At 49.0% G+C, this 23,475-nt stretch overlaps 1 protein-coding gene across 1 annotated transcript in view; it reads right to left on the bottom strand.

Annotated features, from left to right (window-relative positions):
• Positions 1–6,480: 6,480 nt before the first annotated feature.
• Positions 6,481–23,475, bottom strand: part of eeig1b (estrogen-induced osteoclastogenesis regulator 1b) — a 127,959-nt gene continuing 110,964 nt past the window's right edge. The window contains exon 12 of the mRNA XM_084324354.1: positions 6,481–6,601. Coding sequence (XP_084180480.1) covers positions 6,556–6,601 — 46 coding nt within the window. The 3' untranslated portion in view covers positions 6,481–6,555. The remainder of the gene's footprint in view (positions 6,602–23,475) is intronic.

Raw genomic sequence — 23,475 nt, 5'->3', positions numbered from 1 at the left:
GACCTGTCTCTCTGCACCTGGACCTGTCTCTCTGCCCTGGACCTGTCTCTCTGCCCTGGTGTGGGCAGATTTATATGCCCTCCCGTGTTAATACAGACACCTATTTCTTTGGTAACGTGTTTTGGAGACATCGTTTTCTGCCCTTTGCTTTCCCCATTTATTATATAGATGAGTTTATGTGTTTGTGCTCAAACGTGTTTTTGGAGACAGATGTATCTCCCCTTTTATTTATACGCCCTCGTCTGCGTGTGCCCTTTTTATACTCTAAATAAAAGAGTATCTTTTGTTTGAAAACCAACACCTGCCTCTCGTCTTATCCGTTCTGCACCTGGGTCCTACACACCTACCACTTCGTAACACCACTTAGGTTTCAGAGGGAATTCTGTGCATAGAGCCGGTAATCCCTTTAAAAAGAATTAAAACTAATAAAAAGGATAACAAATCTAAGTTATACACAAAAAAGGTTTAGTGAAGTTAACGGTTCGGGTCCAAGTGCTGTTATCACTGTCCATGATCTGACCATGTACCCTTTGAAATATCTTGGCGATTCATTATCTTGTTGTACTGGTCTGGTGAGTCCAGTTTGTGGAGGTTGAAAGATAGGTTGTAAAACAGTAGCTATATACTGTACTGCTACTGGTCAATTACTGGAATTGAAAATGAATCCGGAATTGGAAGAGAGTGGGCGGAGACTGAAGTTCTATTTTGAGATGCAGTTTTATCCAAATCTAATGATGTACCATAGAAGGTCATGATTCCATCTTTTCTTTTTCTTTTTTTAATTATCAGGTAAAAATAAATACCTTTGCTTTCCATTCAAGATTCAGGTTACAAACTGTCAATCACAATGGAAAATAATCAAAATAACAAATTCCCCAAACAGCAATTCTCTGTAGCATCTTCTCTAATAGCCCTCATATTTGCTGTATAATTATAAGCATGGTTTATACATAAGCAATGATACCATACAGAACAGTTTTCCCAATACATCTCAGACTCCAAGTACAAACATGTAAACCAGCCAGCTGGTTTGAAAATCCAATCAAATTGAATAAAAAAAAATCCGTTTGTTAAACTAAACCAGACTAAACTTAAATTCTGACCTTTCTTGGAAAATAGATAGTGATAATTAATTATTAAGAGCCTAGAAGAGAGATAGTGGTTTCTTTTTTTAATGGTAGAAAAGTTCAATAGATAAAATATCCCATAATCAAAGTGAGAGAGAGACTGCTATGTGAGTCCACTGGCATTAAAACAGAATTCCACTTCTCTCTTGAAACGTATTCATTAGATGGTTTTATGTCTCTACCAGAAAGTCCTGTTTGCATAATGCCACCTAATAAACTAACTAAGGTAATGAGGCGTTACAAGTGGCTTAGACCTCCCTCCCTTCTTAGACAATATATTACTTTCAGTTTCCTGTTTTTCTTTCCTTTATTTTTTCTTCTCTGGGGTCAGATTTGGAAATACTGGATTTGAATGAGTTAGAGCCTAATCAATAAATTAGAATATGCAGCGGGCGGAGAGGAGTCCAAGGTGCAGCAATGTCATCTTTGGCCATATTACACAGGAAGGGGTTTCCCCATTTGATGTTAGAAAGCTGGATGTAATAATGTTTTCAGATCAACTGGAAGCAGTATTCACAGAGGGCATGCACAGGAAGCAATGCCCTGCTCATGTTCCCATCTGTTTTATGAATGAATCAATGATCATTACATTTATAAAGTGCTTTTCTAGACACTCAAAGCTCTCCCCACAATGTAGGGTGGAAATTGCCTCCTTCACCACCACTGGCAGCACCCAACCTTGTGCTACGCAGGCTCAATGGCTGCCATACACACTGGCACCCGGCACACATCACACTACACAATGGCTGAACGGCTCAGGAGACAGGGATTGATATCAGCCAATTAAGGGGGGAGGGATGATTAGGTGGCCTTAATGTCAGAGACCTGATTGGGAATTTGGCCAGGAACGTCGGAGAACCCCCTACTCTTTGCCATGGGTTCTTTAACGACCGAATTCAGTGAATTGATCATTTATAGGATCAATGAGTTTCCAACACAGAAATATTACACGAATGTCCCACAAAAGTGGGAGGAATGATGTCAGAAAGTGAGAGAAACCTTTGGTACCCAAGTTACTGAGTTTGTGAGGTCATGCCCTTTGACCTCTAACTGGTACGTATGCCATCATTGGCTCGTTCAGAAACACCATTTTTGGTAGAATGCAGTAGAAAACAATACAATTATCTTGTTAAAGGTAGAATCTGTAATACCGCCAAACTGCAACGTCCAGGCAAAAGAGTCAGCTTTTGGCACAGTACTTTGTTTAGATCTTTTGTTTTGTTCTGATATGTGGGTTGGAATTGAGTGTCAGTACCATCTACATCCTACATCTGTTCGCTCTGATCAACAGGCTGGTCTCAGTACCATCTAGCTTCCCATGGGATTTATAAAGTTATTATCTTATTAACTGACCACGCTTGCCTCTGCAATGGGAAGCCAGTGTGTGTTTGTGTGTATTTTACTTGTATGTATGTGCGTGTTGTAACACCAGGAAATGTAATAACTTTTCAAAATGCAAACACTTTTTTCTTTAGGACTTTAAAATGCAATAACAGTGGGAAATGTAACTCCTTTTCTAAATGTAACAACCTTTCTCTAAAATGCAATGACACCGGATAATGTAATAAATATGTGCAACGGATAATGTAACAACCTTTTCTGGCTGTTACATTATCTGGTGAGTAAAACATTTTGGATGTATAAATGTAATAACATTACTGGACAATGTAATAACATCAATATCATTGTATGTAAAAAAAATTAAATATCCTAAAGGAAAAGGTTATTACATTTCCAGGTGTTACAGGGTGCATTCAGCTTAGTAGGTGTTTATTGTAGAGTGGAAATAAGTTAGCCGGCATATTATAAATGTCAGAAATATAAACTTGATCCAATAATAAGAGTCAAGCAACGATTCGGTAAATCTTTTCAGTGCAACAAGGAAGCTAAGGTCAATTATAGAGATGTCCAGTCTTTATGAAGCACTGCAGCCTCTTGGATGCAACATATTCCATATTATTAATATTTCATCCTCTTCAACTTGCCTGAAGTTGAAGATGGAATGAAGTCACTGTGTGGTGAATTGTAAATGTTACACAGTAAGACCGTCCTGGATACTAGAGTTAGATACTGGAGTTAGATACTAGAGTCCAAGATACTAGAGTCCAAGATACTAGAGTCCAAGATACTAGAGTCCAAGATACTAGAGTCCAAGATACTAGAGTTAGATACTAGAGTTAGATACTAGAAGACAGTCCCTGGTACAGAGTCCAGGGGGAGAGGTATGGCATTATGTCTTGTGTTTATGTGTCTAGTATCACCAGGCCTGCTGGTAATAACTCTTAACAGCTTCTGAATTAGATGACGCTTGTAAACGAGCATGCCTCGGCATTCAGAATCAATAACAATCACAGGGAGACAGTGCTCAGTGAATCAATAACAATCACAGGGAGACAGTGCTCAGTGAATCAATAACAATCACAGGCAGACAGGGCTCAGTTCAGTATGTGGACCAGCCAGATACGAGCTCCATCTGTCTTCCAGAAGCCACCAGATCAAAGTGATCAGCTGAGCGTGGACTTCTTTGAGGCTAACGAACGCTCCAACTTTGACACCAGGTCAAAGAGCAGTTGACTGTGTGATTCAAACCAGTGTGAGACTCAACCCTCCTGTCTTTTAAAGAGACACACAGCAGTGTGAGACTCATACTCCTGTCTTTTAAAGAGACACAGCAGTGTGAGACTCAACCCTCCTGTCTTTTAAAGAGACACAGCAGTGTGCGACTCAACCCTCCTGTCTTTTAAAGAGACACAGCAGTGTGCGACTCAACTCTCCTGTCTTTTAAAGAGACACAGCAGTGTGAGACTCAAGCCTCCTGTCTTTTAAAGAGACACATCAGTGTGAGACTCAACCCTCCTGTCTTTTAAAGGGACACAGCAGTGTGAGACTCAACCCTCCTGTCTTTTAAAGACACACAGCAGTGTGAGACTCAACCCTCCTGTCTTTTAAAGAGACACAGCAGTGTGAGACTCAACCCTCCTGTCTTTTAAAGAGACACAGCAGTGTGAGACTCAACCCTCCTGTCTTTTAAAGAGACACAGCAATGAGACTCAACCCTCCTGTCTTTTAAAGAGACACAGCAGTGTGAGACTCAACCCTCCTGTCTTTTAAAGAGACACAGCAGTGTGAGACTCAAGCCTCCTGTCTTTTAAAGAGACACAGCAGTGTGAGACTCAACCCTCCTGTCTTTTAAAGAGACACAGCAGTGTGCGACTCAACCCTCCTGTCTTTTAAAGGGACAGTGTGAGACTCAACCCTCCTGTCTTTTAAAGGGACAGTGTGAGACTCAACCCTCCTGTCTTTTAAAGGGACAGTGTGAGACTCAACCCTCCTGTCTTTTAAAGGGACAGTGTGAGACTGTCACTCAATCTGTCACAACAAATGGACACAACAGTCCAACTTTACCATCTTTAGATTATTGTGACCGGGCCCAGCGGTAAGAGACTCATTTTCTTTCCTCCATATTGTCACAGTTTGAATGTTTAAGAACATATTTACTGTAACAGCTAACAGTTATAGTATCTTTAAATAGTAAAAACTTTTTGTTTAAAGAAGGCTGTTTGTGACACCTAGTACCTGACTGCCAAGGTGTTAAAAATGCAGCCAAACTTTAGATTGGATTTTCTCTGTTTTTCTCTGCTCTGAGACTCCATCAGGTCCACCAGGTCTAGGCCTGTCAGGTGGAGGTCTGGAGGAGGTCTGGAGGAGGTCTGGAGGAGGTCTGGAGGAGGTCTGGAGGAGGAGGTCTGGAGGAGGTCTGAAGGAGGTCTGGAGGAGGTCTGGAGGAGGAGGTCTGAAGGAGGTCTGGAGGAGGTCTGGAGGAGGTCTGGAGGAGGACTGGAGGAGGTCTGGAGGAGGTCTGGAGGAGGTCTGGAGGAGGTCTGGAGGAGGTCTGGAGGAGGACTGGAGGAGGTCTGGAGGAGGAGGTCTGGAGGAGGTCTGGAGGAGGAGGTCTGGAGGTCTGGAGGAGGTCTGGAGGGGGTCTGGAGGAGGAGGTCTGGAGAAGGTCTGGAGGAGGTCTGAAGGAGGTCTGGAGGAGGTCTGAAGGAGGTCTGGAGGAAGTCTGGAGGAGGTCTGGAGGAGGTCTGGAAGAGGTCTGGAGGAGGTCTGAAGGAGGTCTGGAGGAGGTCTGGAGGAGGAGGTCTGGAGGAGGAGGTCTGGAGGAGGAGGTCTGGAGGTGGAGGTCTGGAGGAGGAGGTCTGGAGGTGGAGGTCTGGAGGAGGAGGTCTGGAGGAGGTCTGGAGGAGGAGGTCTGGAGGGGGTCTGGAGGAGGAGGTCTGGAGGAGGTCTGGAGGGGGTCTGGAGGAGGTCTGGAGGAGGTCTGAAGGAGGTCTGGAGGAGGTCTGGAGGGGGTCTGGAGGAGGAGGTCTGGAGGAGGTCTGGAGGGGGTCTGGAGGAGGAGGTCTGGAGGAGGTCTGGAGGAGGTCTGGAGGAGGAGGTCTGGAGGAGGAGGTCTGGAGGAGGAGGTCTGGAGGTGGAGGTCTGGAGGAGGTCTGGAGGAGGTCTGGAGGAGGAGGTCTGGAGGAGGTCTGGAGGAGGAGGTCTGGAGGAGGAGGTCTGGAGGAGGAGGTCTGGAGGAGGTCTGGAGGAGGTCTGGAGGAAGTCTGGAGGAGGAGGTCTGGAGGAGGTCTGGAGGAGGTCTGGAGGAGGAGGTCTGGAGGAGGTCTGGAGGAGGTCTGGGGGAGGTCTGGAGGAGGAGGTCTGGAGGTGGAGGTCTGGAGGAGGAGGTCTGGAGGAGGAGGTCTGGAGGAGGAGGTCTGGAGGAGGAGGTCTGGAGGAGGTCTGGAGGAGGTCTGGAGGAGGAGGTCTGGAGGAGGAGGTCTGGAGGAGGTGTGGCCTCAGGGCCCCTTGATGGCACTTGTCTCAGTGTTGCACTACAGGTTCCACACGTTCACAGTTGACTGACGTGTCGACATAAAAGATGCCAACCTCTTCTCCTCTTCAGGGTTATCAGTAAGTCACACCTACGCCCTCTTTAAATGGAGCTGCTGTCCATATAGTGGTCTTGTGTTTAAGTGTTGTGCGTTTGGTCTGCATGTAATATTCACACAGACCACCGGGGGGCCGTGAAGGAGCACAGAGGCCTTCGAGAGAACAACAAACTGCTGAGTCTTCAGATGTTGTCTCTGCCAGACAAGAGAGAGAGGGGGGAGAGGGAGAGAGAGAGAGAGAGAGAGAGAGAGAGAGAGAGAGAGAGAGAGAGAGAGAGAGAGAGAGAGAGAGAGAGAGAGAGAGAGAGAGAGAGAGAGAGAGAGAGAGAGAGAGAGAGAGAGAGAGAGAGAGAGAGAGAGAGAGAGAGAGAGGGGGGGGGAGAGGGATAGAGAGAGAGAGAGAGAGAGAGAGAGAGAGAGAGAGAGAGAGAGAGAGAGAGAGAGAGAGAGAGAGAGAGAGATGGATGGATGGATGGAAGGCGTCGTCACGGTCACCGCTAGTGACTCTCGATCACCACTGGTTCAAAGACACCGGCGGTCGCCCTGGAAATGACAGATAAAGGGAGGATTTTACTCATCAACACAAACACATGGAGATCACATCACATAAACCTGTTAACCCTTTCAAGTGAGTGATCTTTGGAACTGTTGCCTCGAGAGTCCTACCTTAGAATTCATTGGCCAATAGCCATTGTGACATCATGTTTAGCATGTTCAGTGTAAGAGTGTACATATTGGTGACACTTGCCGACTAGCTTGTGCCTTTAATGCATTATCATCAGGGGTGTAAAAAGTACCCAGAAATGATACTTAAAGGGGAACTATTTTACTATTCCTAGCACTATTTGGGCAACTTTAAACAATTCCTGTCAGTCTATTGAAGACATCTGTACGTTTAAAAAAAAAAAATGCATTGGTTTATATTTCTAATCAAGTACTCAAACCCATCATTTTTCAGCCACAAGAAATCAGGCTGTTATGGCCTGGCTCCGCCCATAAGCACTTTGAGTGACAGTCAGTCGAGAGAGAGAGAGAGAGAGAGAGAGAGGGGGTGTAGACAGACAGACAGACAGACACCCTATGTCTATACGTTGTGTTAGTTTGCTGCTGCTATGAGAGAGAGAGAGAGAGAGAGAGAGAGAGAGAGAGAGAGAGAGAGAGAGAGAGAGAGAGAGAGAGAGAGAGAGAGACAGACAGACAGACAGACAGACAGACAGACACCCTATGTCTATACGTTGTGTTAGTTTGCTGCTGCTATGATATGAAATGATACTTAAGTGAAAGTATGGGTACCGTCTCAAAATCTTACTTGAGTAAAAGTAAAAAAGTTTCTACTTTTAAATGTACTTAAGTACTAAAAAGTTAAAGTAAAAACCTTTTTTTATTGCAAGGGATAGACCAGGGGTCTCAAACTCATTCCACCGTGGGCCAAGTTTTCATTTGATATGAAATTATTCTTCTGATATTAGCAGGTGTTTAATCAAAGATCTAGTCTTGCACAAGGACCAATCAGCATGGGTATGGGTGGGTTAATTTTCCATTGATGGGGATTTGATTGGCTGTTTTTAAATAAAGTCCGGCTGCAGGATTAATAACGTTAACGTCAGTTCGGCCAGAGAAACAAATATACTAATTAAAATGGTTGGACCTGCGAGATTTGTACTTTGTACTTTGTAGGTCTGCATTTTTTTTCTCTGAAATGTAATTGAGTAAAAGTACAAGTATACAAACATAATCATACTCGAGTAAAGTACAAATCCCAAAAAACAGTACAAAGTACAATTACTCAAGTACTTTACACCCCTGTCTACCAGTACCAACTACTAGACCAGATCTGGGCAATTTACGGCCCGCGGGCATCCGTGTCCGGCACGCGGTCAATCAGAACGGCGTACCACACTTCTTTGAGCAGGAGCACGCCACAAGTCCGCACTCCGGAATGTGTTCCACTCGACACCTGGCTACTTTGCATAACAAGCGCTGGAGCCTCGGAGGGGTGTGGTCTGCGTGGAGGGGTGTGGTCTGCGTGGAGGGGTGTGGTCTGCGTGGAGGGGCGTGGTCTGCGTGCGCGAGCGCCTGTCAGCTCAGTGTGTGTCTCTCTCTACAACACTTAGCTCTGAGCAGACAACACAGCATTAGCGTTGGCAGCAGCTAGCAATCATATTGGAGAATTCTGTGTTCACGGTGAAGAGGACAGATATTAGGCCATTATTATTATTATTATTATTATTATTATTATTATTATTATTATTATTATTATTATTATTATTATTATTATTATTATTATTATTATTATTATTATTATTATTATTATGTCTCGGTCTCAATGAAGACTGAGCCGGCGAGCGAGAGTGAATCCAATGATGACTGTGCCTAGCTAACCCGCACAGTCCGCTTCCATTTATTGTGCTAAGCTAGGCTAATAATAATAACTGGACTTTGGAGAAGTCAGCCAGATAGCTTTCTACAGAACGAGTCAATGAATGAATCATGCTAGAAATAAATAATGCCTACATGCTGGCTGTGTGCATTCAGTAGAAAGCTATCTGGTTGCACGTTATTAGCCTAGCTAACCGGCACTATCCGCTTCCATTCATTGTGCTAAGCTAGGCTAACGTGCAGCCAAGCTAGGCTAACGTGATACAAGTTCAAGTTTCTTTATTATTTGTCATACAGAAATACAGAATACTTTGCATGAAATGTTTCTTTCTGTTTCGCTCCTGAGAGTGTGCTAGATAATAATAAGATAGTGACCGGGCCCAGCCCAAGACATCACAACTACTGTATTGCTTTTTGTATAAAGTTGATCAATTGCATGTCTTTTAACATATTACTGCAAAACATCTCTTCAGTGTTTGTGAAGATTAACAAGTTGAAAATAAAAATGGAACACTGATGTAATGATTGTTTTAGTTTTTACTGTTTATTACTTCTATATGTCTATGTGTATTCTTCTGATTACCAGTAGCAGCTAATCAAAATATATAATCTACTATTTTTTTACAATGGGAGATAATAAATATTGAGCAGAATTAAGTTCAAGTTATCATTGGTTCGGCCCTCCAACACAGTTCAGGTTTCTTATGTGGCCCCTTGTAAATATTAATTGCCCACCCCTGTACTAGACTCTACCATTAACACCGAGTACCTCCTGAGGATCTAACCACAGACTGTCAAAATAACGCTACCGTAATAATCTACGCAGATGGGTAAATAGAATACAAGTACTTGATTAATCCCGAGGGAAATTCAACACACAGGTCGCTCACAATAAACATCCAGGTAGTCAAAAATCGAAAATAAGAATACACAATCAAAGATATATTCTAAAATATGTATATACATTTCTAAAATAATGCAAGTGTGCAATACATTCTAAACGTGCTGATGCGAGCTAGTCAACAGGCTAACGCTAACAACGTTCAACGTTAGGGCACGACTCCCGCTCCAGAAGTAACTGTACGCCCGTTCGACCTGCAGTGTGACTTCCACCCGCAACAACACCATCACCGCTACGCTGCACGCACGCTAACAACACCATCACCGCTCCGCTGCACGCACGCTGACAACACCATCACCGCTCCGCTGCACGCTGACAACACCATCACCGCTCCGCTGCACGCTGACAACACCATCACCGCTCCGCTGCACGCTGACAACACCATCACCGCTCCGCTGCACGCTAACAACACCATCACTGCTCCGCTGCACGCTAACAACACCATCACCGCTCCGCTGCACGCTGACAACACCATCACCGCTCCGCTGCACGCTCACAACACCATCACCGCTCCGCTGCACGCTGACAACACCATCACCGCTCCGCTGCACGCACGCTAACAACACCATCACCGCTCCGCTGCACGCTAACAACACCATCACCGCTCCGCTGCACGCTAACAACACCATCACCGCTCCGCTGCACGCACGCTAACAACACCATCACCGCTCCGCTGCACGCTAACAACACCATCACCGCTCCGCTGCACGCTGACAACACCATCACCGCTCCGCTGCACGCTGACAACACCATCACCGCTCCGCTGCACGCACGCTGACAACACCATCACCGCTCCGCTGCACGCTGACAACACCATCACCGCTCCGCTGCACGCTAACAACACCATCACCGCTCCGCTGCACGCTGACAACACCATCACCGCTCCGCTGCACGCTGACAACACCATCACCGCTCCGCTGCACGCTGACAACACCATCACCGCTCCGCTGCACGCTAACAACACCATCACCGCTCCGCTGCACGCTAACAACACCATCACCGCTCCGCTGCACGCTAACAACACCATCACCGCTCCGCTGCACGCTAACAACACCATCACCGCTCCGCTGCACGCTGACAACACCATCACCGCTCCGCTGCACGCTGACAACACCATCACCGCTCCGCTGCACGCTAACAACACCATCACCGCTCCGCTGCACGCTGACAACACCATCACCGCTCCGCTGCACGCTAACAACACCATCACCGCTCCGCTGCACGCTGACAACACCATCACCGCTCCGCTGCACGCTGACAACACCATCACCGCTCCGCTGCACGCTGACAACACCATCACCGCTCCGCTGCACGCACGCTAACAACACCATCACCGCTCCGCTGCACGCTGACAACACCATCACCGCTCCGCTGCACGCTAACAACACCATCACCGCTCCGCTGCACGCTGACAACACCATCACCGCTCCGCTGCACGCTGACAACACCATCACCGCTCCGCTGCACGCTAACAACACCATCACCGCTCCGCTGCACGCTAACAACACCATCACCGCTCCGCTGCACGCTGACAACACCATCACCATCACCGCTCCGCTGCACGCTAACAACACCATCACCGCTCCGCTGCACGCTGACAACACCATCACCGCTACGCTGCACGCACGCTGACGCCGCGTCGGTTCAGTTTACATACCTCCTGATTAACGTTACTACTCCTCCCTCCAAATGAAAAACCTCACCTGGCCGAATATTCGGTGGTGCATCGCTATAAATAACGTTATTATTATTTTACATTTATTTTAATTTAAATTAAATGTATTTTATTTTAAGACTTTAAAGAATGTCATGTCTATATTATTCAAATGGGAGCTAAATATATTATACTTTATTATTACATTACATTATAATATATAACATTACATTATATCAACATATTATTTATATTATTCAAATGGGAGCTAAATATATTCTACTTTATTATTACATTACATTATATTATAATATATAACATTACATTATATTACATCAACATATTATTTATATTATTCAAATGGGAGCTAAATATATTATACTTTATTATTACATTACATTATATTATAATATATAACATTACATTACATTATATCAACATATTATTTATATTATTCAAATGGGAGCTAAATATATTATACTTTATTATTACATTACATTATATTATAATATATAACATTACATTATATTATATCAACATATTAAATGGAACTCAAACATGTTCCATTGTGATGTCACAGTATGATGTCACAGTATGTTCCGTTGTGATGTCACAGTATAATGTCATAATCAAACATTCTAGAACATTTGTGTATATATTCAACAATTCTCTCAGAAGATCTCAGATGACAAGTGAAGATATCACTTGTTGTTTCAGGCTGTGAGGTTTTGTCCGCTGCTCACCTACTCTCTCTGTTCCTTTAAGCCTACTGTTAAGGAATTCCCTTCTCACTCACCTCACTAGCCCCCACCCTCGCGTTCGTTACTCTCGTTTGCTCTCAGCAGCCACACCCTTGTACTACCTGTCATTATGTGTTTGATTGGTCTGGTGCCGAACTCTCACTTCTAGTTCGATTATCAATTACCTCCCGCACCTGATGTGTATTCTAATTAGCACCCCTTTGGGCTTTAAGTACCTGGCTCTTCCCCTCTGTTCCTCGTCGGGTCGTGCCGTAACATGCCGTTTCATTCGGTATCATATTCTCTATCACCAGGACTCCTTCGGGAGGTCCTCTGTCTGTTTATGCTGTTTTCATCTCCGGCGTGACATGCGCTCCAGCCTTCGCCTCCTGTCGCCGTTGCCTGAGGTAGACACTGGACTGCGCTCTCTAGACTTCCACGGGAGGCTTCCCAGTGTTCCACTTCAGACCCCCGCGCAGCAGACGTCCTAACGCTCATCCAGACCTCCACGCAGCAGATGCGCTCGTCACTCCAGGCGCGCATCCAGACCTCGACGCAGCTGATGCGTTCTTCACTCCGGGCGCGCATCCAGACCTCCGAGCCTGGCGCGCTCTTCCGCGCAGACGCACTCCAGATGCGTCCTCCGTACCGGCGCGCATTCCGCGCAGACGCGCTCTCCACTCCAGACCTCCGCGCAGCAAATGCGCCCTCCGTACCGGCGCGTACTCAAAGCAGACGCGCACCATCCAGACCTCCGAGCCTGGCACGCTCTTCCGCGCAGACGCACTCCAGATGCGTCCTCTGTACCGGCGCGCACTCCAAGGAGTCGCGCACCACTCTGACCTCCGCTTGGACAACCGGTTCCCCGGTGGCGACGCTCTCGCCCCGTTCTGTTCCAACGCTCTTTACGCACAACGCCTGGGTGAGTTTTTTATGACTGTCCTTGATCCAATTCCGTTTTTCGTGTGTTTTAAAACACTGAAGATTTCCAGCTTTTATCAGACAGTCACTCACCCAGCGTTTTTAGCCATTTTTGGATTGTTTTCATTGGGATAATATTTTGGCCTTTACATCGCCTCACTGTGTGTTTTCACACCGAAGATTTTTATCACGTGGTTTTGTGTTTGGGACGTTGACTCACTGTGTGTTTACACACCGAAGTTATTCATCACGTGGATTTGTGTTTGGGACGTTTACTCACAGTGTGTATATACACCGAAGATTCTCTCACTTGGATAACTCTGTTTTTGGTTACAAGTCACCTCTCCTGTCACCTGCTCTGTTCCTACTGCACTGAGTTAACCCACTCCCTCTCTCCCTCTCGGTTCCGTTTACCCACCTCGGAGATCTGCCGAGAGAAGTCTGCAGAGCGGCTCTGATGTTCCCACCTGCTTCCCCAGACTACCATCCCGGGAGAGGCTGCAGAGCAGCAACTTCATTAATGCTTTTTCCTAGGCCTTACCCTGTTTTCTCTGTCCCAGTATGCAGCTCCAGCCCTCGCCCTGTTCCAAGGCCTTACCCTGTTTTTCCCTAGTCCTCCTAGTCCTCCCTATCTTGTCCTCCCACTCCCCAGCCCGCCTCCGCGGGTCTCTGTTCCCTGTTTTCCCCACTCTAGTCCTCCCAGTCCTCCCTGTCCCCAGCCCGCCTCCGCGGGCCTCTGTCCCTGTCTCCCCTCTCTAGTCCTCCTAGTCCTCCCTGTCCAGTTCCTCCTAGTTCCTCCCTGTTCCTGCCTTGTCCCTTGCCCCGGCCCTGTTTTCCTTTAGCCTTCCCTTTGCCTTCCCCTTAGCCAGCTCGCCTCTTAAGGCACTGGGCCTTTCCCTTTTCTTGTTTCTCCAGTATTGGTGTTCTCCCTTAAAGGGACAGTGCCTTTTTTTCTGATTGTTTTCAATAAATACCCGTTCTTGGCTTACTCTCATACCTGTCTTGTGTTGTGCGATTGGGGTCGGTTACAAACCATAACAGTACGACCCGACCCAATCGACGACCCCAGCCAGCACAGACGGTGTATGTTGAGTTTGCCTTTTTTTTTTCTTGTTCCCTCTAGTTCCCCTCTAGCTCCCCTGTTAGCCCTGTTAGCTTCCCTGTTAGCCCTGTTTAGCTCCCCTGTTAGCCTGTTGACTCCCCTGTTTGCTTCCCTGTTAGCCTCGTTGGCTCCCCTGCAGCTTGTTAGGCCTCTACTACCTGCATGGCCCCTGTCTGCTAGCTTTGCCCCGGCTGCTAGCACAGCCTCTATGTTAATGCAGCCCTTGCTGCTGGCATGGGCCCTGTAGCTAGCCATGCCCTGGCAGCTAACCCAGTCCCTCTGCATGGCCCCAGTCAGCTAGCTTAGCCCCGGCTGTTAGCACAGCCTCTATGTTAATGCAGTCCTTGCAGCTGGCATAGGCCCTGTAGCTAGCCATGCCCAGGCAGCTAACCCGGTCCCTCTGCATGGCCTCCACTTTTTGTGTAGCCTTCCCACTGATAGGACTGCCCTTGCAGCTAGCAAGGTCAGTTCTCCCACTGCTAGGACTGCCCCTTCAGCTAGCATGGTCAGTTTTATCCCACTGCTAGGACTGCCTTTTCAGCTAGCAAGGTCAGTTTTTCCCACTGCTAGGACTGCCCTTTCAGCTAGCAGGGTCAGTTGTTCTCCCACTGCTAGGACTGCCCTTTCAGCTAGCAGTGTCAGTTTTTCTCCCACTGCTAGGACTGCCCCTTCAGCTAGCAAGGTCAGTTCCCCACAGCTAGGACTGTCCTTCCAGCTAGCTTGTTCTCTCATGCTGGTCCAGCCCTGTCTGCCAGCCTAGCTCCGGCAGCTAGCGCAGCCTCTATGTTAATGTAGCAGTACAGCTAGCATAGGCCCTGTAGCTATTCAGTGCCCTGGCAGCTACCCTTTCCCTCTGCTAGCCTAGCTCCGGCAGCTAGCGCAGCCTCTATGTTGATGTAGCAGTACAGCTAGCATAGGCCCTGTAGCTATCAGTGCCCTGGCAGCTAACCTTCCCTCTGCTAGCCCTTTTCCCGGTGCTCCTCTTTGTTACCACTGAGCTCCTCTGGTTACCCCTCAGCTACCATGGTTACCCCTCTGCTCCTCTAGTTACCTCTCTGCTACCATGGTTGCCCCTCTGCTACCCTAGTTACCCCTCGGCTACCCTGTTCTTTTGCTAGCCCCACTTTTGTTGTGGCTTCCCCTGCTGGCTTGGCCCAGTACCTTTTGTTTTTTGCCTTGTTTTGTCCCCTGCCACTCTGTCTTATTTTTGGGTCGCCGGGTGGCTCCCGTTGAGGGGGGGGTACTGTGAGGTTTTGTCCGCTGCTCACCTACTCTCTCTGTTCCTTTAAGCCTACTGTTAAGGAATTCCCTTCTCACTCACCTCACTAGCCCCCACCCTCGCGTTCGTTACTCTCGTTTGCTCTCAGCAGCCACACCCTTGTACTACCTGTCATTATGTGTTTGATTGGTCTGGTGCCGAACTCTCACTTCTAGTTCGATTATCAATTACCTCCCGCACCTGATGTGTATTCTAATTAGCACCCCTTTGGGCTTTAAGTACTTGGCTCTTCCCCTCTGTTCCTCGTCGGGTCGTGCCGTAACATGCCGTTTCATTCGGTATCATATTCTCTATCACCAGGACTCCTTCGGGAGGTCCTCTGTCTGTTTATGCTGTTTTCATCTCCGGCGTGACATGCGCTCCAGCCTTCGCCTCCTGTCGCCGTTGCCTGAGGTAGACACTGGACTGCGCTCTCTAGACTTCCACGGGAGGCTTCCCAGTGTTCCACTTCAGACCCCCGCGCAGCAGACGTCCTGACGCTCATCCAGACCTCCACGCAGCAGATGCGCTCGTCACTCCAGGCGCGCATCCAGACCTCGACGCAGCTGATGCGCTCTTCACTCCGGGCGCGCATCCAGACCTCCGAGCCTGGCGCGCTCTTCCGCGCAGACGCACTCCAGATGCGTCCTCCGTACCGGCGCGCATTCCGCGCAGACGCGCTCTCCACTCCAGACCTCCGCGCAGCAAATGCGCCCTCCGTACCGGCGCGTACTCAAAGCAGACGCGTACCATCCAGACCTCCGAGCCTGGCACGCTCTTCCGCGCAGACGCACTCCAGATGCGTCCTCTGTACCGGCGCGCACTCCAAGGAGTCGCGCACCACTCTGACCTCCGCTTGGACAACCGGTTCCCCGGTGGCGACGCTCTCGCCCCGTTCTGTTCCAACGCTCTTTACGCACAACGCCTGGGTGAGTTTTTTATGACTGTCCTTGATCCAATTCCGTTTTTCGTGTGTTTTAAAACACTGAAGATTTCCAGCTTTTATCAGACAGTCACTCACCCAGCGTTTTTAGCCATTTTTGGATTGTTTTCATTGGGATAATATTTTGGCCTTTACATCGCCTCACTGTGTGTTTTCACACCGAAGATTTTTATCACGTGGTTTTGTGTTTGGGACGTTGACTCACTGTGTGTTTACACACCGAAGTTATTCATCACGTGGATTTGTGTTTGGGACGTTTACTCACAGTGTGTATATACACCGAAGATTCTCTCACTTGGATAACTCTGTTTTTGGTTACAAGTCACCTCTCCTGTCACCTGCTCTGTTCCTACTGCACTGAGTTAACCCACTCCCTCTCTCCCTCTCGGTTCCGTTTACCCACCTCGGAGATCTGCCGAGAGAAGTCTGCAGAGCGGCTCTGATGTTCCCACCTGCTTCCCCAGACTACCATCCCGGGAGAGGCTGCAGAGCAGCAACTTCATTAATGCTTTTTCCTAGGCCTTACCCTGTTTTCTCTGTCCCAGTATGCAGCTCCAGCCCTCGCCCTGTTCCAAGGCCTTACCCTGTTTTTCCCTAGTCCTCCTAGTCCTCCCTATCTTGTCCTCCCAGTCCTCCCACTCCCCAGCCCGCCTCCGCGGGTCTCTGTTCCCTGTTTTCCCCACTCTAGTCCTCCCAGTCCTCCCTGTCCCCAGCCCGCCTCCGCGGGCCTCTGTCCCTGTCTCCCCTCTCTAGTCCTCCTAGTCCTCCCTGTCCAGTTCCTCCTAGTTCCTCCCTGTTCCTGCCTTGTCCCTTGCCCCGGCCCTGTTTTCCTTTAGCCTTCCCTTTGCCTTCCCCTTAGCCAGCTCGCCTCTTAAGGCACTGGGCCTTTCCCTTTTCTTGTTTCTCCAGTATTGGTGTTCTCCCTTAAAGGGACAGTGCCTTTTTTTCTGATTGTTTTCAATAAATACCCGTTCTTGGCTTACTCTCATACCTGTCTTGTGTTGTGCGATTGGGGTCGGTTACAAACCATAACAGGCTACTTGTCTGTAAGCTAGAATATATTCTGTAGATACTATTTAAAAATCACCAGATGGAAAAGGAAACAATGTCAAATCCTAATGACCTGCGTCTGGAGGGAAGGTTCTGTGATGTGGTTATTAAAGTCAACAGCACTGAGTTTAACACCCACAAGAACATCCTGTGTGGCTGCAGCGCCTATTTCAGGTACGTTTATCTTATCTACTGTAATTGTAGCTAAGGGGCTACACAACCCGGACTGTATTGAGATGTTAGATTGAACTACTACTAAAGAGTATTAATTAGCCAGACATTATAGGTACACAAAATGGCGGACACTTCATTAACTGCGAGGGGACAGTGAAACCAAGTTGAACAATCACTTTAATGTTAATAGCATAACATACATATTATATAGAACGCAGATCTCCTTTAATACGTTAATGTCGATGCAACAATGTCAGAGGTAACGATAGTCCTAGACTACTGGTACTCGACCGTTGATTCTCTGAATGGAGTGAGGCGGAGCGAAGCAGCACAGGGAAAAGCAAGATGGTGGATGGAGACGGTAATTCTCTCTGGAGCTCCGACTCCAGAGAACTGCAGACAAACGTGGGATAATCCTGTCGTCGCTGGGGAAGAGGGTCTCGTACGGACCGGGTCCTTGTATTCCTAGCGCCCGATGGCAGGATTAATAGCTATTAGTCCAAAAGCCCGTTGGCATGGGTGATAGCTAGTTAGCCCCTTTGTACTTAGGCTAACCCGCATGGAGTCTTCAATAGGTAGTTAGATCCAGAACGCCGCTGGGTTCAACTATAAGTCTCTCAACGTTACTTCGCTTACACAAGTCACTATACTGTGCCAATAGTGGCTCGACAATATTATGATTGTATCTAATTAGCCGTCCGGCTCTCTATAACGATGCGTTGCTTGCCTTCCTGTTAATGCTGCCAAACGTCTTCTCCACAACACACTCTATCTTAGTTACCTGTGGAATGAGTCTGTTCATCCCCACAGAACAATATACTCTATCTAGCTTTGCCCGGGCATGTTTCAAGCACCCCGCGCATGCGCTCACGCTGTCTACGGCGTTAAGAGTGGAACATATACAAATAAGCGAATGATGAATACTGTTAAGTAAATAGACGACGTGAAAATATATATCTTATATATATAAACAATATATAAGTTATACAAAATAATAAACGCAGACTCTATGTTTTAATCTGGACCTTCAGAACAGCCGCCCCCTAATTAGTCTGAACCTAATTAGCAAATAAAATTTGGGGCACAGATTAATATTAAGGGTCAAGTCAATTTCTCCATAATGGGCTATGGGAAGTTGGAAGTAACCTATAAAGTCGATGGGTTATCGTCGTCGTCAGGGGGGTCAGGGAACGCAGGAAGCTCTATCAACTTAGCTACTGGTCTGGTATAAGTCCGCCCTTGGACGATGACTTCTGCCGCTCTGACCTTCCCATCCGAACCATTGATCACTCTGCTCACACGGCCGGCTGGCCACGTAGCTCGGGGTAGTGACTGGTCTATGATCATCACGACGGTCCCCACAGTCAGGTTGTCCCTGTCTTTCACCCATTTCTGGCGGGCTTGAAGGGAGGGTAAGTAGTGTAGGAGGAAGCGGGCCCAAAACTGATCGGCCAGTACTTGGCTGTGTCTCCACATCCTCCGTCCGTTCATCTCGTCCTGTCTGTACACCGTCTGAGGAAGGGCAGGGTCCAGCCGCCCAATCAAGAGGTAGTTTGGGGTGATGGGGTCGACGTCAGCTACGTCGCTTGAAACGTAGCCGAGGGGCTTGGAGTTCAGAACTCCCTCAATCTCGGTGAGGACCGTAGCCAGGACTTCATCGCCCACTGTCTGGGCTCCAAGTACGGTGTACATAGCAGTCTTTATTGATCGGACCTCTCTCTCCCACGTTCCCCCGAAATGGGGGGCATTCGGTAGGGCTGCACGATTAATCATTTTTTAATCGAAATCGCGATTTGGAATGATGCAATTATCAAATCGCCAAGCCTGCAATTAAAAAAAACATTTTTTTTCTTTTTTTCTTTTTTTTATTTAACCAGGAAGTCCCATTGAGATACACGATCTCCTTTGCAAGGTAGACCTGGCCAAGATGACAGCAATAACATTTGCAATACATCACACAGCAATAAAATGTGCGATACATCACACAAGAACATAATAAATGTGCATGTATACAATACATCACATGTAAACACAAAGCAGAATAGTCTACATGATAGTAAAAGTGTATAATACAGGGTAATACAGTAATTTTGCAGTTGGGACCCGACTACAGAAAGCAGCAACATTCTTCTTGTACATTTTTTTTTAAATGTTATAATCGCATCGCAAATCGCAATCGCAATATCTGTCAGAATAATCGCAATTAGATTATTTCCCAAAATCGTGCAGCCCTAGCATTCGGAGGATTGAACTGGAAGGTGACCTGCGCCGGAGCAAGGCGAGTCTTGAGTTCTTCACCCATGTTCAGGAAGCTCGCTCTCAGTTCCGTGTCTCCTCCTCGGAAATTTGTCCCTTGGTCTGACAATAGCACTAAGGGGGTCCCTCTCCTCGCTTGGAACCTCCGGAATGACATGAGGAACGAGTCCGTACTCATCGACTGGAGGAGCTCAATGTGAACAGCTCTGGTGGTCATGCATTTATACACGATGCCCCACCTCTTCTCTGTTCCTCTTCCTCTCTTGACGTTGAATGGGCCGAAGCAGTCCACGCCGTGGAATGGAAGGCCCGCTCGCCGAGTCGGAGGCGGCAGGGAGGCAGGTCTGCCATCTTCGGGATAATAGGCTGTGCCCTCCACTTGCGACAGGTCGGGCAAGTTCGTTGGAATCGGCGTACAGCTTCTCTCCCTTGGAGTATCCAGAAGCGCCGTCGGATCTCCGCAAAGACTCGCTCGGTCCCCGCGTGGCACACCACCTCGTCGTATTTCTGAATGATCAGGTCGGTTACCCTGTGTCGGCTGCTTAGGGCGATGGGATGCTTAACGTCCTCGGCCAAGTCCGGGGCCCGTCTCAACCGACCACCCACCCTGATGAGGCCCTGGGCGTCGATTTCTGGGGCTAAGGTGAGGAGTCGACTGTCTGAGGGGACTGGCTTTGCCCTTATCAAACACTCCATTTCCTCTGGGAAAGAGTCTTGCTGCGCCCTCTGCAGCACAAGAAGTTCCGCTTCCTTGTAGGCAGATGCATCGAGGTCTGTGGTGGGGGGGAGCTCCGGGTGGTGCCATAGAAATGTCCTTTTCTGGGCACTCTCCAGAGTTTGACAGTCGTCTAGGTCCGGGCCCGTTGGAGCCGGGGCTTGACTCAGCCCGCAGAACATGAACCTTTTTATTTCTGACTCGTCTTGGTTCACCTCACGCAGTGTGGATATAGGCCACTTCTCCTCCGGGAGCTTGAGGAATTCTGGACCATCACTGTATGAGTTAGGACGGGTGAGGTCGGCTAGGGACATCCCCCGTGTGATGACATCCGCCGGGTTCTGCTTGGTGTCAACATATCTCCAACATTCCGCTCCTACCAGGTCTTGGATTTTGGATACTCTGACTCCTACGAAAACCTTGTACCGACAGGAGGCGGACTGGATCCAGGTGATCACGGTCATGGAGTCTGACCATAGGATGATCTCACGCACCGGTATGGTGAGTTGACTTTGCACCATTTTGGCAAGTTGTGCGCCTACCAGAGCTGCGCAGAGCTCTAGTCGCGGGATCGACTGCTGCTTGCGGGGAGCTATCCTCGAGCGGGCCAGGACGAAGGCTACGTGGTCTTCTCCCTCTTCTCGAGCTCTCAGGTAGGCCACTGATCCGTACGCCACTTCAGAGGCGTCGCTGAAGACGTGCAGGTCTGTCTGACACTTCTCCAGTCGCACGGTAGGGGGGAAGTAACTCCGCGGGATGGCAACCTCGCGGAGTAAGACAAGTTCATCCTCCCACTCTCTCCATGTGGTGGCTAGGTGCTCGGGTATGGGGTCGTCCCAGCCCTGCTCCTTGGCCCACAGTTCTCTCACCAGCCTCTTCGCCCGGGTGGTGTAGGGGAGAATACACCCCATTGGGTCGTACTGGCTGGCGAGTGTTCGGTACACACTCCGCCGAGTGGTCAGTCTAGTCGTGGACGTCTCCTGATCCGTCCTCAGAGGTGTGTGTCGGTAGTGAAGCGAGTCCGTCTTGAAGCGCCAGACGAGGCCCAGGGTCATCTCTTGCGCTTCGCCTGGGGTGTGCGCCATCCAGGTCTCGCTGCTAGCGGCTTTAGTCTCTGGAGGGAGGTGCTGGAGAACTTGAGGGTCGCTACTGGCCCACTGTCGGAGGTCGAATCCACCTTTGGCTAACGAAGCCCGTAGCTTCATTAGGATGCTCTCTGCTTCTTCTGGCATGGATACGCTCTGTAGGCAGTTGTCCACGTAGAAGCTTCGTTCAACGCTGTGTCGGACATCATCGTCAGCTCCGGGGTCTTCGGCCACATGCTTCTGTAACGCGAACGTGGCGCAGCACGGGCTGCAGGTGGTGCCGAAGGGGAGTACCTCCCATTGGTATATCGAGGGTTGTTCGTCGTCGAGCCTCTCCCTCCACAGAAACCTCAGTAAAGGCTTGTCTTCCTCCATCAGTCGAACTTGTAGGAACATCCCCTTGATGTCGCCGCTGATGGCCACTTTGTCCTGACGAAAGCGTATCAGGACGCCGAGGAGGGAGGGTCCGAGTGTCGGGCCAGACAGTAGTAGGTTATTCAGATTCTGCTGTCCAATCTGATAACTGCAATTGAACACAATGCGGTTCTTTACGTTGTGGGTGACCTTGTGGTGGGGCACGTACCAGGACTCTTGTCGTCCCTTCTGCCTCGTGGTCATCGATTTTCTTTATGTGGCCGGCCGTTACCAGCTTCTCGATCTCGGTGCGATAGATCGTTGCTTGTGGGGGATCCTTGGCGAGGCGCCGCTCAGTGCTCTGTAGGTAGTGGTGCGTCGCTCCCTTAGGCACATGCAGAGTGGGCATCCCTTCCCGCCTCAAGAGTGGGGTTGCGTATCTTAGCACTCCGTCAACCTCGACCCTCGTAGTCTTCTGCTCTAGTAGAGCAATGGCATACTTGTCCTCTTTGGACCGAACTATCTTGCGTTCGTTCTTGAATGGCAGCGCGTCTAGTGTCCATAGCCTCTCAACGTGCTGTAGGAGAGTGTTGTCTGTGTCGCTCGCCTTGGTGTAAAGGCAGCGTGTGGACGTTGGTTGGCTGGAAGGCCCGGAGAGGGGGCCCTGGAGCGTCCACCCCAGTCGGGTCTTAACCGCGGCTGGGCATCCTCTGGGTCCGATGTGGACTGCATCAGTTGGGACAATGAGGTCCGCGTGGTCGGAGCCAATGAGTAGGGTCGGTGTAGCGCCGCTGATAAGCGGTATGGGCAGTTGGCGTAGGTGGTCGTACTTTTCCCTCAGCTGTGGGATGGGGTAATCGTAGCGTGACAAACCTATGTCGTAGCTTGTGAACGCCTTGCTGATGGCGTACCGCTTCTCAGGCTGGTCGATCGCTGCAATGGTGAACGAGATGTTTTCACCTTTGATTGTCTTTATGTCTCGACGAATGGTACGGAGGGTCATGGTCTCCTCTGGGCCCCGCAGGTCCAACTGGGTCGCGGCGGAGGTGAGGAGGAGTGTCTTCTCCGACCCGTCGTCGAGGACGGCGTAGGTGTCGAGTACCTTGTCCCTGTGACTGAGGAGTACTCGTACTACCTTAAGGAGCACTCTGGAGCTCCCACTCTTCGCGGGGTCGATGTAGAGTACTTCTGTTCTCGAGTTGCTTTGTGGAGCTGGTGGGCGCTTGTTGCTCTCGTGCAGTGCTTCGAGGTGAGCGCCGTCACACTTGCCACACTTCTTCTTAAGGCGGCATTCTGCTGCCATGTGGCCGCGCGCGCAGCGGAAGCAGCGGCGGTTAGCTTTAATCCACTGACTTACTTCGACTGTGGTCAGTTTCTTGAATGCGTCGCACTGTGACAGCCAGTGTTCGTTGTCGCAGTATTGACATGCGATCTTCCATTTCCCCTTGGCGGGGGGGTTGTGACTCTTCTGTCGTGATACCGACTCGGCCTGGTGCATCACTGTGATGGGCCTACTTTGGTCTTTAGCCCTCCGGTCCCTCTTTACAGTTCGAGCCACCCCATGCGAAGGTGTCGATTCTTAGGCTGCTAACCTCCCTGGCTAGGAAGTCAGCAAGATCCAGCAGTGACTGTTCTGGTCCATTCGGGTCACGGTAGTTTCGTTGCCGCCGAAAGCGTTCTTGGCGGAATGGGGGTAGCTTCTCCAATATGCGCTCCACGTTGGAGTTGGCGTACAGCTCGTACCTCCCCTTCTCTCTCTGGGACCTGAGCATCCCTACTAGGGACTGTACTTTGACGGATAGGTCGTCCAGGGCTCGGTTGTCTCTAGCCGGGGGGAGACGTTCGATCTCACGTATCTCCTGAATGACATAGTTTCACGTACGTC

The sequence above is a fragment of the Notolepis coatsorum genome, assembly GCF_963971535.1.
Source record: "Notolepis coatsorum genome assembly, chromosome: 11".
NCBI lineage: Eukaryota > Metazoa > Chordata > Actinopteri > Aulopiformes > Paralepididae > Notolepis > Notolepis coatsorum.
The sequence above is the reverse complement of the archived record's forward strand: the minus strand, read 5'-3'. Positions and strand labels throughout refer to the sequence as shown.